This window comes from Schistocerca nitens, chromosome 1, assembly GCF_023898315.1.
Source record: "Schistocerca nitens isolate TAMUIC-IGC-003100 chromosome 1, iqSchNite1.1, whole genome shotgun sequence".
NCBI classification, from domain to species: domain Eukaryota; kingdom Metazoa; phylum Arthropoda; class Insecta; order Orthoptera; family Acrididae; genus Schistocerca; species Schistocerca nitens.
Window position 1 is genome coordinate 1140227590 of NC_064614.1, and position 19580 is coordinate 1140247169.

The 19580-nt window shown below is 42.4% G+C and overlaps 1 protein-coding gene across 1 annotated transcript in view; it reads left to right on the plus strand.

Annotated features, from left to right (window-relative positions):
* Positions 1-19580, plus strand: part of LOC126238756 (trypsin-1-like) — a 106242-nt gene that overhangs the window by 65660 nt on the left and 21002 nt on the right. The window contains exons 3-5 of the mRNA XM_049947810.1: positions 763-902; positions 10788-10885; positions 16198-16304. Of these exons, the coding sequence (XP_049803767.1) occupies positions 763-902; positions 10788-10885; positions 16198-16304 (345 nt within the window). The remainder of the gene's footprint in view (positions 1-762; positions 903-10787; positions 10886-16197; positions 16305-19580) is intronic.

A 19580-nucleotide genomic window follows, 5' to 3' on the forward strand; every position in this document is an offset into this window, starting at 1 on the left:
AAGCTGAAAACAGATGAATTGGTCTTTGAGATGCGGTGCTGTACAAGGATGTTAAAAATTAGGCGTAACATACGAAATGAGATTCTCCACAGAACAAGGAGAGAATCACGTAGAAAACACTGACAAGAAGAATGAATTCTGTGATAAGACCTACTTTAAGGCATCAGGGAATAACTTCCATGATGCTAGAGGGAGCTGTAGGGCGTAAAAACTGTAGAGGGATACAGAGATTAGAATATATCCGACAAATAATTGAGGGCTTTGGATGCAAGTGTTGCTCCGAGATGAAGAGGTTGGCACAGGAGATGAACTCGTGGTGGGCCACGTCAGAAGACTGATGATCCAATAGAAGTCAAAAATGGCTCTGAGCACTATGGGACTTAACATCTGTGGTCATCAGTCCCCTAGAACTTAGAACTACTTAAACCTAACTAACCTAAGGACACCGCACACATCCATGTCCGAGGCAGGATTCGAACCTGCGACCGTAGCAGTCGCGCGGTTCCGGACTGAGCGCCTAGAACCGTTAGACCACCGCGGCCGGCAATAGAAGTCATTATCTATCTATATCCTACTGTATCGCAGTGCTTGGCTCAATAGTTCGCCAGATGGTAATTACAGTTAGCCTATTTTCGAACATATTCATGTATTTTAACTCTTGTCTAACAAACTGTGGATCTAAAATGATTACTTACATTTACAACAGCAACTGAGGCTGTCGCCACCGATTAATCTTCAATGAATACTGACGTACCTTTGCAGGGCAGTTTCCGTACCAAGTATCGCTGCAGTGGGTGGTGCTGGGCATTTCTTCTCACACATGTGGTGGCTCGATAATCAGCACCAAAGCTGTCCTCACAGCTGGACACTGTACCCAGTCTGGTTTGTTGGGATACTATGTGGTGAGTAAAGGAATGGATGTCATGGACCAGACAGTCTAGAACTTTGTGTGTGTGTGTGTGTGTGTGTGTGTGTGTGTGTGTGTGTGTGTAATAACATGGTGCAGTTTGTGTGCTGTGCTGACAAATATCCTCAGTAAAAAGCTAAAGCTCCGCAGACTCGTCCTAACATGCCATTCGTTGCACACTGGAAGCTTTTCTTAATGGTGAAGGCAGAGCAACTACTTTATTAGCATATTAGTATTCACACTGCGAATAACGCCTCCCCATACGATGTAATAAAACATATGTACTGAGCAAGTGAGTGTCGAGGTCGGAATAGTTGGTACAACATGTATTCTCACTTAAAAGTGCTGCATATGTATCGCACGCCTTTAAGATGTCTCAATAAATGGTGGGAATGCACCCCTGGCAAAATGTACATTTAATTTACGTATTTGACAGAAATAACCAAGATATCATTTATATAATATTACTAGCTGAGTTCCCAGGGTTGCTCCTGTATGTATTTATGTATCTACTCATCTATTAGTCCTTCTCCTTCTTTTCTCTCTCTGTGTCCATCTCCCCTTTTACCTCCTCTCTGTCCATTTCCTTCACTCCCTCTCTCTGTCCGCTTCTTCCACCCCATCACTGTCTGCCCCCCTCATTGTCTATCCATCTCGTCCTGCCCCTCTCTCTGTCATTCTCCTCCTCCCCCCTCTGTCTATCTGCTGCTCCCCCTCGGCCCATCTGCTCCTTCTCACTGTGTCCATCTACTCCTCGCCCTTCTAATCCCATCTCCTCCTCCTTCTCTTCTTCTTCTTCTTCTTCTTCTTCTTCTTCTCTTTGTCCATTTTCTCGTCTCCCTATCTCTCTTCTTCTCCTCACTCTGTTTGCTCCTCCTTCCTCCTCTCCCGGTCCATCATCTTCTCTCCCCTCTTGCTGCTCATCTAATCCTCTCTCCTCTGTCTGTCCATCTCTTCCTCTTTTCTCTCTCTGCCCATCTCCTCTTTCACTCTGTCTGTATCCATCTCCTCTCCCCCCCCCCCCCCCCATCCTCCCTTCTACTCTCCACGATGTCATCCCATTCCCAGTGGGAGGGTGGTGGTTTTTAAACCCACAGTAATTCTTTCCAGATCGTAGCTAATTTTGATACCAAGTTAGTTTGAAATTGTTCCATAGTTTAAAATCAGCTTTGTAGCCTTGACTTTGCACGCATACACACATGGCAAATATACTTCACATATATTTAACATATTTCTCAAATATTTGTACACGCATTTCACCTGTATCTCTAGTCAATTTTTCCCTGCAGTTTCATTATGACGCAGCTCAATATTTATGGCGCCCTATCTCCTCTGTGCTGCACGATGATAAAATTTTGGAGGCTCATCCAGTTCAGTCGTACATGTAGCTACTGCTTGCAATGTGTGTTGTGAATAGAGTTAGCAATAAAGAACTAATGAATTAAAACGTCATGCATGATACGGCATCTCAGAATTTGATGTCATATATCCTGAACTGTATCCTACCATAATATATTTTCCTGGGTGTATTCAGCAGCATATGCGGGTACTGCCTATGAAATATGATGCGAACAAGAGTTAGTTGTAAAGAAGCAACAGATTAAAACGTCATGCATGATGCGGTTGTTTTTCAGGCATTCCAGAGAGTGATGTCATATCTCCTGAACTGTGTGTCGTACAATGACATATTTTTGTAGGTACGTTCAGCGGAAAATGTGGATATTGTCTGCCAAGTGTTGTTAATAGACTTAGTAGCAATGAAGCATTAATTTAAACGTCTTGCTTGGTGAGGCAGATTTTCACTGGTCTCAACGTCTATGATGTGATATCTCCTGAAGTATGTCGTACAGTGATATAATATTGCTCGTACACTCAGTGGCATATGTGAATACTGTCTGTAAAATGTATCATGAATACGGTTAGTAGTAAAGAAGAAACAGCGAAAATGTAGTAAGCGATTAACGTTCCTCTTTTTTCATTTTGTGGGGTTGTTTCGTTCCATCCAGTACGCGATCATGTACGAAGTTTAGTTGAAATCGTCTGGTGATTTAGGAGGAGATGTGACACATACATACGTACATGTACAAATAAATACCTACGTACACTACTGGCCATTAAAATTGCTACACCACGAAGATGACGTGCTACAGACGCGAAATTTGACCGACGGGAAGAAGATGCTGTGATATGCAAATGATTAGCTTTTCAGAGCATTCACACAAGGTTGGCGCCGGTGGCGACACCTACAACGTGCTGACAAGAGGAAAGTTTCCAACCGATTTCTCATACACAAACAGCAGTTGACCGGAGTTGCCTGCTGAAACCTTGTTGTGATGCCTTGTGCAAAGAGGAGAAATGCTTACCATCACGTTTCCGACTTTGATAAAGATCGGATTGTAGCCTGTCGCGATTGCGGCTTATCGTATCGCGGCATTGCTGCTCACGTTAGTCGAGATCCAATGACTGTTAGCAGAATATGGAATCGGTGAGTTAATTATGGTAATACAGAACGCCGTGCAGGATCCCAACGGCCTCGTATCACTAGCAGTCGAGATAACAGGCATCTTATCCGCATGGCTGTAACGGATCGTGCAGCCACGTCTCGATCCCTGAGTCACAGATGGGGACATATGCAAGACAACAACCATCTGCACGAACAGTTCGACGACGTTTGCAGCAGTATGGACTATCAGCTCGGAGACCATGGCTGCGGTTACCCTTGACGCTGCATCACAGACAGCAGCGCCTGCGATGGTGTACTCAACGACGAACCTGGGTGCACGAATGGCAAAACGTCATTTTTTCGGATGAATCCAGGTTCTGTTTACAGCATCATGATGGCGACATCGCGGTGAACGCACATTGGAAGCGTGTATTCGTCATCGCCATAGTGGCGTATCACCCGGTGTGATGGTATGAGGTGCCATTGGTTACACGTCTGGGTCACCTCTTGTTCACATTGACAGCACTTTGAACAGTGGACGCTACATTTCAGATGTGTTACGACCCGTGGCTCTACCCTTCATTCGATCCCCGCGAAACCCTACATTTCAGCAGGATAATGCACGACCGCATGTCGCAGTCCTGTACGGGCCTCTCAGGATACAGAAAATGTTCGACTGCTGCCCTGGCCAGCACATTCTCCAGATCTCTCACCAACTGAAAACGTCTGGTCAATGGTGGCCGAGCAACTGGGTCGTCACAATACGCCCGTCACTACTCTTGATGAACTGTGGTATCGTGTTGAAGCTGCATGGGCAGCTTTACCTGTACATGCCAACTAAGTTCTGTTTGACTCAATGCCCAGGCGTATCAAGGCCGTTTTACGGGCAGAGGTGGTTGTTCTGGGTACTGATTTCTCAGGATCTATGTACCCAAATTGTGCGAAAATGTAATCACATGTCAGTTCTAGTATAATATATTTGTCCAATGAATTCCCGTTTATCATCTGCATTTCTTCTTGGTGTAGCACTTTTAATGGCCAGTAGTGTATATCCATTTTTATAATATGTATGGATTAACTACTGAGGTTTCATGTATCATGTCTATATACAACCAGCTTGCATATAGTTGATGTATACGTGTACCGTTGAAGAGTGAAGTTGGAACGCAGCTGAATGAGAGTAATTCCAAACATACTCCTCTTTGATGTTCCATAGGTATTTGATCTTATGTTCTGCAGTTATTCCTTGCATGTAATGCGATGGTGATCTAACTTCTATTGAAGCATTTATTTTTAATTTTCGAGTGACAGTAAAAGTATTGGGTTAATACTTTTATAATTCCAACTCACAAGTATTTCTGCCATATGGCACGTAGATCAAATAAACAATGTACAACTGACTGCAGTTATCTCTCGGTAAAGTTAAGAGGGCAGTATAGCCCTATCGCTAACGTTTTAGTAAATAATTGTGATATAAAATATTGTTTAGTCGACCAGGAGAGTAAAATGGTTTAGTAGTAATGTTGATATTTAATAGTAGACTGTCCATAGCTTCCGTTACCCCAGTTCACTCACCAATAGCGCACCGACAGATAGGTCTGAATAGCGTTGGTTTAGTACTGCTTGATTCGATATCGCTATAAGAGTAATCTTGCTGTGTAAACTCTACAGCAGTCGGTGCTTGACCGCTTAACAAACTTTGACTGAACACGCACATCCACAATCCCTGTTTTCTCCTTTATCAAATGTTCTAAGTTACCCATCGCAGACGTAAGTAATTGAATTAGTAATTCTTCATGCTTTCCCGGCGATCTGTTGACATCTTGGATATCCGGGAATCCCTAATCGATTAGGGAACGCCCAGCACCTCCCAGGCATAAATACTGGACTCGATCGGCCCAAGGACCAGACTCAGGTAGCACCTGAAGAAGACAGCGAGGCCCGCTGTTGAAATATCGTGCGAGAACGACGCGAACATCCGGCTGGATTCCCGAATGTCCGAGATGTCAATTGAATTAGTGTTAACCAGCCCTATTGGATTTCGCGGCGAGAGACAATCGGGACTCTAAAAGAAAAGTAATTTCTCGCCGTATGCGTCATGTATCTGACATCCACCAATGCGGATTGGTACTGAAAACGATGCAGAAGATTATAAGTTACTGGCATACGAATGTTGGTATAAGTGCTACAACATTTCTAGTAATGAGTGGTTTTACTTCACAGTTCCATAATCTCGTAGGAGACGTCTGTGCACTTTTCTCTGTCTTTCCCTGCGTTGTTTCGTCCGGTTTATCTGTGACCTTGTTACTTATCTGATAACGTCTCAACAACGTGTGTGAACTCACACGCCTCCTCTCGTACAAAGAACGTCTACTCGGGACAAAGATTTTTCTATATTCTTTAATAAATGTGATGGACACCTAGTACTCTTTTGTCTGTGTAAGATACAGGAATTTATCTTGTCGACCAGGTGCACACGAACCAACACTGTCCATAGGTTCATGGCACTCATCCCATGACGTCGCGTGTCACAAATGTTTATTATGAAGAATCCGTGTCTGACTACCATGAAGCAACATTGAAAGAAAGGAAGCCAAAGACACAGGATTTATCACTCAAGGCTGAATACTGCAACATTCAAATCCACCAAAAAGAAATGCAAAATATACCTATTTAAAAAATCAGATAAAACTTCCCATGGCATCTTCCTAAGAGACACTCTCCACTCCTTCCAAACAATGTAATCGTAGACCAGAAGTGGTTTACATTGAAAGACATAGTGGTGACGGCAGTCGATAGATACACACCAAATAAGTCAATAAGAGATGGTACTCATCGCCATGATACACAAAACAAGCCAGAACGCAGCTGCAGAAGCAACGAAAAAAGGATGCCACGTTTAAAAGAACGCCAAATCTCCAGGATCTGCGATGTTTCACTGCAGCTTGACACTTAGTGCAGATTTCAGTGCGAAATACTTTTAATGGTTTCCACAACGAAACTCTGTCTCGAAATCTGGCAGAAAATCCAAAGAGATTCTAGTCGTATGTGAAGTACACATGAGTAACTTATTGAGGTAGATAACCTCGGTGTGACGAAGCAGTTTAAATGATTATTAAAGGGCCTCTGTCCCAAATTTTATACCAGTTCGGTTCCCTCCAGAGTAACTAATACAATAGTTCCATACTTAGCAGTCATACAACCCCTCGCTTACGAAAAATACATACCTAAAGACTGGAAAGTTGCACGGGTCACACCAATACTCAATAAAGGGAATAAGAATAATCCACTGAATTACAGACCGATTTAACTAACGTCGATTTGCAGCAGGATTTTGGAACATACACTGTGTTCGAACATTGTGAATTCCCTCGAAGAAAATTATTTATTGACAAATAGACAACACGGATTAACAAAATATCCTTCTAGTGAAAAGCAACTAGACATTTATTTACACTAAGTAATGAGCGCTGTCGACAGGGGATCTCAAATTTATTCGGAATTTTTAGATTTACAAACGGCTTTTGACACCGTTTGTCACAAGCGACTTCTCATCAGATTGCGTGATTACGAACTGTCGTCTCAGTTGTGCGACTGGATTAATGATTTCCTGTCAGAAAGGGCACATTTCGTAGTAATTGTCGGAAACTCATAGAATAAAACGGTAGTGATATCTTACGTTCCCCAAGGTAGTGTTATAGGCCTTCTGCTGTTCATGATCTATATAACAGATTTAGGAGACAATCTAAGCAGCCATCTTAGATAGTTTGCATATGATGTTGTTATTTACCGCCTGGTAAAGTCATCCGATGATCAAATCCAATCGTAAAATGATTTAGACAAGCTGTCTGTATGTAGAGAAAAGTGGCAATTATCTCTAAATAATGAAAAGTGTGAACTCATCTAAATGAGAAGTAAAAGGAATGCGCTAAATTTTACTTACGCAATAAATCGCGCAAATATAAAGGACGTGAATTCAACCAAATACTTTAGGACTGCAATTACGACCGGCCGCTGAGGCCGGGCGGTACTAGGTGCTTCAGTCCGGAACCGCGCGAATGCTACGGTCGCAGGTTCGAATCCTGCCTCGGGCATGGATGTGTGTGATGTCCTTAGGTTAATTAGGTTTAAGCAGTTCTAAGTTTAGGGGACTGATAACCTCAGATGTCAAGTCCCATAGTTCTCAGAGCCATTTTGAACTGGAATTGTTCAAATGTTCAAATGTGTCTGAAATATTATGGGACTTAACTGCTAAGGTCATCAGTCCCTAACCTTACACACTACTTAATCTAAATTATCCTAAGGACAAACACACACACCCATGCCCGAGGGAGGACTCGAACCGCTGCCGGGACCAGCTGCACAGTCCATGACTGCAGCGCCTCAGACCGCTCGGCTAAACCCGCGCGGCTGAACTGCAATTACGAATAACTTAAATTACAACGATTACATAGACAAAGTTGTGGGGAAGTGAACCGCAGACTGCGATTTGTGGCGAGGACATTTAGAAGATACAGCAGGTCTACGAAGGAGACTGTATACATTACATTTGTCCACCCTTTTCTGGAGTATTGCTTCACGGTGTGGAGTTCACATCAGATAGGATTGACGGGGACATTGACTAAGTTCAAAGAAGGACAGCTCATTTTGTATTATCGCGAAACAGGGCCGAGAGTGCCACAGAAATGATACGCGAATTGGTGTACCAGTCATTAAAACAAATGTGTTTTTCGTTGCGGCGGGATATTCTCAAGAAATTTCGATCAACAACTTTATCCTTGTAAATCGAAAATATTCCGTTGGGGCACACGTACATAGAGGGAAGCTTTCATTGTAATAAAATAAGAGCAATCAGATCCCGCGCGCTGTTCGAGAGTGAAACGGGAGAGAATTAGCTTGAAGGTGAATTGCAAGAGCAGTCATGTAGGCATGGATAGAAGTAGATAAAACAGAAATTACTGAATTGGAAGGGAGAACACGAGCTGTTATACTGCCACATCATGTAGAGGCTGTAGTAGCGAGCAGGGCTAATAGCGCAAAGGGATTTCTTTCAATCGGCAACGAGTTTACCAGTGACATGACAGAAGCGTATACCAGTGAACACCAGTTCGTATTCCATAAGCCGAGCTTTCTTTTTCCAAAATGCATCTACATGAGCAAAATTTTGAAAAATTTACTTCAGGCAAGACGAAGACCACAAATCTTTAACGTTTCACGAACAGAATATGAGGTGAATTTTATGATCTTAGACGTATGGATTTCTTTCTGTGTCTATTTCTTTTCCTTCATTTAATATTAAACGAAGATAGTCTGATAAGATTTATTAACAATGACTTCAGTGCAGATTAACTTTGTATCTGTTCTTGATTATCAAAGCTTTTATTTACTTGTGCTCTTCTTTGCTTCATCTTCAAGTAGGTATTACTTCGTTGAGACTTCGAACTTCAATGACTCCTTGATTCAACAGAAAAAAACGCCTAATAGAAATTTTTTCACCTAGCGTTTCCGAAATATGTTACAGCAGCGTCAGTGTTGTTAAGACCAAATAAATCTGTATCATTTTCAACTTTTGTAGTACTGTCGTACTCGGCTGCGTACACACGTACACACACACACACACACACACACACACACACACACACACACACACAGAGAGAGAGAGAGAGAGAGAGAGAGAGAGAGATCGCAGATATCACAAAAACACATTCAAACACAAAACATCAAAACGAAAGTCTGAAAACAAAATTTCAAATAGGAGTTATAAGATGAACAGCTACAAGAAGGAAAAAAACACAACATATAGGCCAACATCCATGAAATCTGCAATTAATTATTACCTCACCATAGGAATGCAAAAAGTGCTTACAATCTTCATATACACGTACAATGTCGACAAAGTAAACTGAATAGTATAAACAAAAAAATGTACATATTCCAGACCACTAAAGATGCTTTGCAAAGAATAAAGGCGACATGCGTATTGCACAAAACCTGTGTTTCATTCATTTGTAAGTAAACCGTCCCAAAATAAAAATTATCAACATACTGTAAAATTGTATCAATCAATAGCCGGCATATTTTCGCAAAATTTCGCAGTATTGTACTGTTTTATTTCAATGGAAAGAAGGAGTTATCACAAAAATGTATTTGAGACGACAAACGTGTGTACCATAGAATATGATAATTTACAACAACTATATTGCATTACAGCTTTTGCCTTGGCTCTCTTAAATCGCAAGTAAATTATACTCACCCTCATCTTGAAATTGCAATGAGGTCCAGAAGAAATACCATAAATTGTTAAAAGTTGGCTGCTTCATTTCATAAGACTCTTCCATATAAAACAGAGTAGGGGTTTGATAAAAAAATGTTATACAAATAAATAATAATAATAATAATTATTATCAAATATCCAACATACAGCATAACACCTTCACTTTTTTTTTCGTTTCTAGAACTAATTACCCCCAAGCTATGAGTAGCACAATACCAACACCTCTTCCTCTTTCTGAGCTCTACATCTCACTCATTATGGAGGGGTGCTGACTCAGCTTTTCAGGATAGCAAATGGGAAGTTGCAGCACAGAAAATGGCCCAGAGATCACCAGTGCGTTTGTGTGTGTGTGTGTGTGTGTGTGTGTGTGTGTGTGTGTGTGTGTGTGTGTGTGTAGTGAGTGAAGTGTTATGAAACAATGTGTGTATAGTGTGTGCAGTGAAGGATAGTGAGATATGAGTGAACAGTGTGGCGTTAAATTATTTAATAAGTTATTTGTAAAAAAAAGTATTGTAAATCTAATAACCGTCTCTAACTAGAAGTCTGTAAATATATGTGTATACGAATTAGCTTTTTTAAAAATTGATCTAAACTTGTAAATATTTTGACATGTCCAATATTGTAGTAAAAAGAGATCTACGGATGAATAAAGCTACTAGTACTACCACTACTACTACTACACCTGCCGAATGTCTGTTTGCGTGATATAATATGTATTAAGTTAGTAGTCTTGAATTGATGACAACGTCTGGCAGTCATTTTTTAAGAACTACACGGTTTTTGTAATGATTACATCATACTTAAATTTAGCTTCTTTGTTTTAATTTCCTACAATGGTTGTTACTGCCACAACAAACCACGTTTTCGGTTCAGATTTTTGTGAATTAAGATGGCTGGTTTCACTTAATAAGTAAGAGTGCTTCAATTTTTTTGTTGGATGATATACGAACAGTCTGATGATTCTACCATTATTAATTATATACGATGCTGTGCACTCGATTGTTACTGAATGCACTAATAATACCACATCTTCAGTTCACATTTGTCTCTGAAGCTATACGAAGCAGCGTAATGAACAGTCGGATCTTTATAAGGAGCTACTTACATTAGTTGATATGACAACCTTGCAGTTTTATTGTACATCCTGTATTTACACTTTGCAGGCAGTAGCCGGAGAACACGATTTAAGTGCTGACGAAGGGACCGAACAGACGATCGAAGTGGCAGACCAGATCCTGCACCCTGATTACAAGCCTTGGGGGTAAGGATGCATCACAAGGTGGTGCCTTTTATTTGGCATAAGCTGACGTCCATGGCTTCTTCTTATTAAAATATAATTCTTTCATAGTTAAAGTAAACTAGGATCTGTAGGAGCTCGTGGTAATCGTAGAAGTTTATAGCTTAGTTTCTAAATAACTTTTGCAATTAATGTGTCAGTATTAATGGTTTAGGGATAAAGGTTCATACCATTTTGAGTTAAAAAGAATGTTATTATTCTGTTTTGCACTATAGTAAGGCTACGTTGTCACTAAGGTAACCTTGCATTACTTTACTGGATTCTTCCATAACTTCTTGATAAAACAATTTCCTACATGAATGAAAACATTGATGGAATGTTCTACAGTAGTTATGAAACGTTCCCTTTGGAAAATTATAAATGACTGTGCTGGTAAAGCTCTTACGTTATTTGATTTTCAAACAGCTGAGCAAAACTGAACCTACTCAGACATTACTCTCTTTACTTATTCTGATCAACACTAAACTGACACACCATATTCTTAGCGCAATGCAATCTGACTTTCAATAATACCTACAAAAGAATGACCCTGATTAACAATAACCTATACTTTTCATGAATCACTTACCCCACAAAAATCTTCGTTACTCGAACTACTGCAGTAAAGCGAGCGCCAGTACTGCCAGCTCAATAGTGTGCAAAAGTCATTATATATATATATATATATATATATATATATATATATATATATATATATATATATATATATATATTCAGTCTTTCAAATTTCCTCTTTCTGACGGACACACGTCCAGATCGTCTGCTCTCAAAATTCTGCTCTCTCTTTCCCCACATCCACTACTGCTGGCGGCTCACCTCCAACTGCGCAACGCTACGCGCTGTTCAGAGCCAACTGCCCAAAACTACAATAGCAAATATTCCAACAATGCAAACCAGCCATAGACTGAACACAGCACAGTCAGTGATTTTCACACAGAGCGCTACATGACGTTACCAACATAAAAACCTAAACAGCCTACTTACAGTTATTTATATTGTTGATCAGTCTTGCTACCACATGATCATCATGGAGCAATTATTATGATGGGACTGTCACCCAAAATTGCGGTGAACACTAGAAATAAATACTTTAAAAAACTCACCTTCACTTTCGTTCATAAAAACGCTAATTCCTTCCAGATGTTCATTAATACATACTGTTCATAATATACGTGATAATCATCATTTTGTAGCGATGCAAACTTGCAATTAGATTTCTAAATACGTGTCAACTGACGGTCGTAGCGGTTCAACAGTCCCCATATTTTAACAAACAAACCAAGCAAACCATTCCACAAGCTTTTCTGTATTGCAGTGAATGATATAACGACGCTTTGTTTATAAGACCTCTACTCTGTACTACGTGTAAGTTCCTTGTAGATAACCCGTTCAGTCTGGAGCGTTTACACACACACACACACACACACACACACACACACACACACACACAAATACAGCCGAAGTCATGTGTATTTTTCACTGGCAATACAGAGATAGTGGCAGTAAGGACATCCATTTCTGTGCCACGAAACCTTATCCCATGTCTAGGAATAAGGGTCATACAAAATCGACTTCACAAATTTTTCGGTATCTTTTTGCATAAAGGTTACAGCGGAGCACAGAAGGCTGTGTGCACGTACCTGCCGCAGTAAACGTCACATTAGATAGCATTATTCTTCATTTACGCCAAACGCCTCCATGGGAACACGTTATAGGATCGGAATGGAGGCAGTAGCAGACTCTCGTTATTCTGTCTGTGTCATAGCGAAACAGAAGTTTTTACTGTGGGTATTATAAACACAGAGGTGTATCTGAGGAAAACATGATCTGAAGAGGAACGGACGAATAGTTAGCCCCGGCAGTGGATCGCGAGCTGTGTAGTTAGCACTGCAGGGGTGTCGCGAATACAGATAATAACATGCGGACTGATAGAAAAAAATCGTTTCCGATGAATCTCTCTTCAGTTTGTACGGGAGTGATGACTAAACACGCTTGGGACACAGAAGTACATGATCGTCATCCGCCAGAGTACATTATTAAGCTTTGTACTGGACGAACAGTTACGTTGTCATGATTGCCAACAGGGTCCTTGATTATCAGGGGAAATTCCAACTCCTTCGTGTTGCACACGTAATATGAGGTAATTTGAAAAGTTTAAATTGCTTAGCTTCTTTCTACGGGTCCTCGCAGTTGTGGTGAATAACAAATGGACATCCACAAGTCACATAGGATGTTCAAGACTACTCTATAGAGTACGTGACCTGTTCTCTGACCTGCACATTAACGTGATTTTTTTTGGCCTTTTAAAGAGGATTAAAATGGGTGGGATATCGTCAGTCGGCTGCTACAATGTGGTGCTCGTCCACAGCTGGTTCAAATGGCTCTGAGCACTATGGGACTTAACATCTGAGGTCATCAGTCCCCTAGAACTTAGAACTAATTAAACCTAACTAACCTAAGGACATCACACACAAGCATGCCCAAGACAGGATTCTAACCTGCGACCGTAGCGGTTCCGGACTGAAGCACCTAGAGCCGCTCGGTCACAGCGGCCGGCCCTCCAGAGCTGAACACAGCTGAAATTTGAATCATTACATGAGCCAAAACAAAGCCTCTCCTCATATAAAAATTGAAGCATCTGTAATGTACATATAAGGGATCTTCCCATAATGTGTGGTTCACTTCTAATATTTTTATTACATTTTACGTTTACTCATTTATCTGTTATATTGCTGGTTATTTGCGATGTAAAATCCACTCATTTCTGGTGATTCATGTTGGGCGTTTTAATATTCACTTCTAAATAACAGCATATAATTCAGTTACAAAAAATTGTATCTTCTCTAGGAATGACAGGATCTGTTAAAGTAGCAAAGGAGTCTGCAAGAGGGGACCAACAAAAGACAGAGAGAACGGAGATTGACCGGCGTATCTTGAAAGACTGCTGTAGTCCAGAAAACTGGTCCGACCCGTCACTCAACATTTTGTAGGCACTTGGACGCGCCTTAGAATAATACTGACTTAACAACAGTTCACTCGTTATTACGAATATGCGCATTGTCGCCGGTATCTCAAGCAGCTGCTCTGGCATCAGAAAACACAAGTGCCTAAGGACTAAGATCGATAACCGCGAAACAACACTGGGCATGACATAATGTGTGCATCGAATGGGGCCCTGGCAACAATATAACGCACTCATTTTTACACAATTCGTTTCGGGGAACCGACCATTGGCTATATGTAACATTTGTCGAGTGTGATAGCCCTCTTTTCGAAGCATGCAGAACGACAGTACAGAGTGTGATGCACAAAACACAACGCACGTCTCCCCACCGGATGTACCGTGGATTAGGCATAATAACTCGGCTTTGGAAAACGCTTCCCACTGCTGGACAGGCACTCTTGAGGTCAATAGTGGAAGTGGGTACACTGTTAGAATTAATCTTTCGGCCGAAAGTGTACCACGTTAATTTTGACCGCTCTATAACGAGCCACTAATGCCGTAGCCGCTGTGCCATCTTCTTTCTCCATCTCGAATACAGTGTCTCAGACGCGCACAACACGTTGTCTGACCCACAGTACCGAAGAATTCTGCCCATACTAGGGGTCTCCTTCTGATGTGCCGTGTATGGCACAATTTCATTTGTGTACCACCACTGTGTAGCATATTGTACGAGGGCCGTTCAGAGAGTAACCTCTCGTTGATTTTAAAAAAAATACACCAAGTTAAATAAAAATATTTTAATATATACATCTTACAACTACATCTTTGCACTATTTTTCTACATAGTCTCCATAGCGATTGAGGCACTTATCGTATCTCTTCACAAGCTTTGAAATTCCTTCTACATAAAAATCACCCGCTTGTGCCTGGAGCCAGCCTGTGACCGCATCTTTGAGCTCTTCGTCGTCATCAAACCGCTGTGACCCGAGCCATTTTTTCAAATGCATGAAGAGAATCACTTGGCGCCAGGTCTGGGCTGTAAGGTGGATGGTTGATAACGTCCCACTTGAAGGACTCAAGAAGGGCCGTTGTTCTGCGAGCAGAGTGAGGACGGGCGTTATCGTGCAAAAAAAACGATACCGGAAGTCAGCATACCACGGCGTTTGTTCTGTATAGCCCGTCGTAACTTTTTTATTGTTTCACAGTACACGTCTTGATTAATGGTCGTACCACGTTCCATGAATTCAACCAACAACACCCCTTTGGCATCCCAAAACACCGTTTCCATCAGTTTTCTGGCAGAAAAATCTTGCGAGGCTTTTCTTGGTTTGGTAGGCGAATTTGAATGTGCCCACATCTTTGATTGTTCTTTTGTCTCAGGGTTCACGTACTTAATCCAGGTTTCGTCACCGGTCACGATTCTGTTTAACAATGGTTCTCCTTCGTCCTCATAACGTGACAGAAAGTCTAATGCAGAGGCCATTCTTTGAGTTTTGTGGTGGTCGGTAAGAATTTTGGGCACCCATCGTGCACAGAACTTACGGTAACCGAATCTTGCTGTCACTATCTCGTACAAGAGAGTCTTAGAAATCTGTGGAAAACCAGTAGACAACTCCGACATTGAGAAACGTCGATTTTCACGAACTTTTGCATCAACTGTCTGAACGAGTTCGTCAGTCACCAATGATGGTCTACCACTCCTCTCTTCATCATGAACGTTTTCTCGTCCACTTTTAAATAAACGTTCCCATTCACAGACAACTCCTTCACTCATAACTCTTGGTCCGTACACGACACAAAGCTCACGATGAATAGCTGCTGCAGAATATCCTTTGGCTGTAAAAAACCTTATGACAGCACGCACTTCACATTTGGCGGGGTTTTCTATTGCAGCACACATTTCAGACTGCCACAAAAACTAAACTAGCGCAGGTACGACGTTCACTCGACCACGGCTTGATGCCGACTGACCTGTTGAGTGCGTGAACGCACAGATGGCGTCGCTACTCCCCCCACAACCCGCACTGTGACCAATCGGAGGTTACTTTCTGCTCCGCCCTCGTATTTCACAGTGTCATCTTGGTGCAATGCCTTTTAGTGCAATAAATCTTAGCTTATGGAGACAGATGAACAGCAATGGATTATTTTGAGACTCTATTATCCTCTTCTCGCCGTTATGAAGTTAAGTATATTTGTTTTCATACCTCATATTATTTCATAGGCGTTAGTTTGATGCTTACAGATCAGTAGTTTAGCGACATGTGTAGAGACAAAAAACAGAGTTTTTCGATGATAGAGTTGCAGGAACAATGAATAAGATCTGTGTTCACAGGAACGTTGCAATCAACGACGTGGCCGTCTTCACCCTGCAGTCGGAGCTCACCCTGGACACCTACGTACAGAAAATAGCTCTTCCCGTGGCTGACAGTGTTCCCACTGGTAAGTAAACTTCACCTTGAGGCTTCTGTTATGCTTCTATTTGTCTTAGCACCTTTAGTCATTGACAAATGCAAGAATATAGAATGGATATGCTTTCCGTGGCGTCCCTACGAACTGCCCTTTGATAGCATCAAAGCAAAGTGTCAGTCTACATCGTTAAAGTCTGACTATTGAAAGTCATCCTGAGCAAGACCTTTCATCTACATGCGTGCTGCAACCTAGAACACCTGCTTACTTCAGTCGAAACATGCTCTCTCGCTACAACTTTTAACCATCACACTTACCGCCTCAGGATCCTGTCACCCACTGCCTTCTTTTCGTCAACTTGGGCAATAAATGTCTCGTCTGCCTGGTTCGAATCAGTACGTTCTCGTTGGTTATCCGGTCTATCCACCTAATCTCTAGAACTCCTCTGAGGCACCACATTTGAAAGGCTTCTATCTCTTCTTATTTGAAACATTTGTGGTCCACGTTTCACTTCCGTACAAGGCTACACCCCAACCACAAACTTTCAGAAAAGACTCTCTAACACTTAAATTTATAACACATTGCGCAAAGCAGTTAAAGGGTCAAACTTCAAGACCTCGTAACTGTCTCTCATTGACACACACAAGTTTGAAGTTTGCCTCAAAGGTGACTACAACATTCCTCTGTAAAGGTGCAAAAGCGTGGCACCCTGCGACTTCCCTCAGCCTCGACGACGTTTCAGAGAACTAGCTGTCGACAAGTGCGAAAAAAAGGCCAGAGCTCAGAAGTTCATGTGACGTGTAAGGTGTGTTAATAATGTCGCATTGAAACTAAACTTCACAACGATTCTCCCCAATGCCACCGTGGACGTGTCAAACGATGGCAAGGTCGTCACAGCCCCTCGTACCCAAATTTTACCCCATCTTTTGACTCATCTGCGATAAAGGTTAGAACGCGACGCACAGCGTTGAAATAACGCGGTTTTCTTGTGAGTGGCCGAGGGGAAAATTCCAGACACACCGCAGCTCAGAACCGATACGAAAAGGCCTCAGTGGGGTGGCATAAAAGACAATGAAATCACCCCCTAGCATGGGAAGTTGTTTCCCACACATTTCGCGTCAGAAAACGACAGTTCACAGTGCGATCTGTAGCGGGAAGACGTTCTTGACAACCTTTGACACTGCTGACAACTCCCGGCCGATACAACCTTTGTCTAAGAACATTGTGGGTCTGCAACATCATAAACATGACCATAACCTTTCGAGTGTAGATCAACCGTAGCTCTTTCTCTGTTGTACAGTGTGACACTACTAGGGATCTTTTGAAACCACTCGACGAAATCTGAACATGATTCGAAGCAGAAAGGGTGTTCCTGTCTTTCAGTCCTCGTATTTGGCGCCCTTCTGTGGCGTGATAACGTGGTGAGGGGGAGGAGGTTCACGGCGTTGATAAATGCGTGAATAAGACGGCAAAAGGTCCCTCTAAGTCCCCCCCCCCCCACCACCACCACCACCACCACCGCCCGCCAAGTTCGGCAACACGCTCGGATTTACTTGCACCTTTGCTGGGCTCTGTATAAATGTTTCTGTACAAAGACAGCCATTCATTGATTCTTAGGCGCCGTCGTGACAGGATTCCATCCAACACACCTCAGCTGAATGGTGCTACCTCGCTGAACTGGCCCTTGCAAAATCCAAGAGCTGTCGAAAGGGATTCCCGTCACGCCGGCGCCTGGGATTAAGTGAGGATGTCACCGGGATTGTTGAGAACTGGGGAGTCGTAGAGGGATCCACATGGCAATGTCGCACCACTCACCCCGTGATCAAGACAAAGGAGGGCACGAAACAGCAGCGCTCAGAAAGCAGGAACACTCTCCGATGCTTTGGATCACGTTCAAATTTCATCGAAAGGTTTTGAACGGTCCCTAATGGGGTTATGCCCTATACACTACAGCAAAAATTGAAATCACGCTACATTCTAAAAATGTGCAACCACGTTCAGTGACACTGTAGTCCCAGAATGTCCTTAGAGAAGGATTGAAACGGCCTAGGTGTGTCAGCAATGTCAAAGCTTCCCAAGAACATCACTGCATTGCTCACCGCACTGTGTGCTGTCGTTTTGGAACACGAAATGTATGGGAATCAACGCCTCAAGGGAAGGGGTGGTTTCATTGACGTCCTTTATGCCCACCTCATGAGGCCCTTTCGTGTCGATCTCAGTGGCGCTATGTATGAAACGTTTCTCTTGGCCACTCAAAGTGCGTGATTTCAATTCTTCGCCTCTCGGTTCTGCCCTGAGTCGCAGAGGCGTCAAGAAAAGGGGTGATATGTGGGAAAAGGCAGGTTGACGACCTTCCCATCGTCTAACACGTCCACTGTGGCGTTGGGCGGCATTATAACGAAGTTTGATAATATGACCTCATTAACTCATCTTAGACGTCATGTGAACTTCTGAAATCAGTCCTTTCTTTGACATGTATCGACACTTTGCTATTTGAAGCGTCATCGAGCCCGAAGTGGTGTCGGAGAAGGCCCCACTTTTGCCCATTACAGACGTAGGTGGTAGGATCAAATGTTCAAATGTGTGAAATCTTATGGGACTTAACTACTAAGGTCATCAGTCCCTAAGCTTACACACTACTTAACCTAAATTATCCTAACGACAAACACACACACCCATGCCCGAGGGAGGACTCGAACCTCCGCCGGGACCAGCCGCCCAGTCCATGACTGCAGCGCCAGAGACCGCTAGGCTAAACCCGCGCGGCGTAGGTGGTAGGCACCTTTGAACTAAATGTCAAATTTCTGCGTCGCAATGGGTGCTGATTAACAGAGTTTCAAAAAAGTGACTTATTTATTGTGTTGCGTCGTTGCAAATCTGCTTTTTTATCTCTTCACGTCTTCATACACCGTCAATTATTTTTCTGCTCAAATATCAAAATACATCTTTTGCTTTCAGTGTCTCATTGCCTAATCTAATTTCCTCAGAGCAGCCTGATGTAATTCGACTACACTGCATTAATCTTGACTTAGTTTTGTTGATGTTCATCTCATAATCTCTTTTCAAGACCTATCCATTCCGTTCAGTGGATTTTCCCAATCCTGTGCTGTCTGACGGAATTAGGTGGTGATCGGCAAACTTGGTTGTTTCACCAGTCTTCTGACTGGCTTAATGCCGCTCGCCACACACTCCTCTCCTGTACCACCTACTCTCTACGTATCACAGTAGCACTTGCATCTAGTACCCTAAGTTATTTGTTGGGCACATTCCAATCTCTGTCTTCCTCTACAGTTTTTACCCTCTAAGATC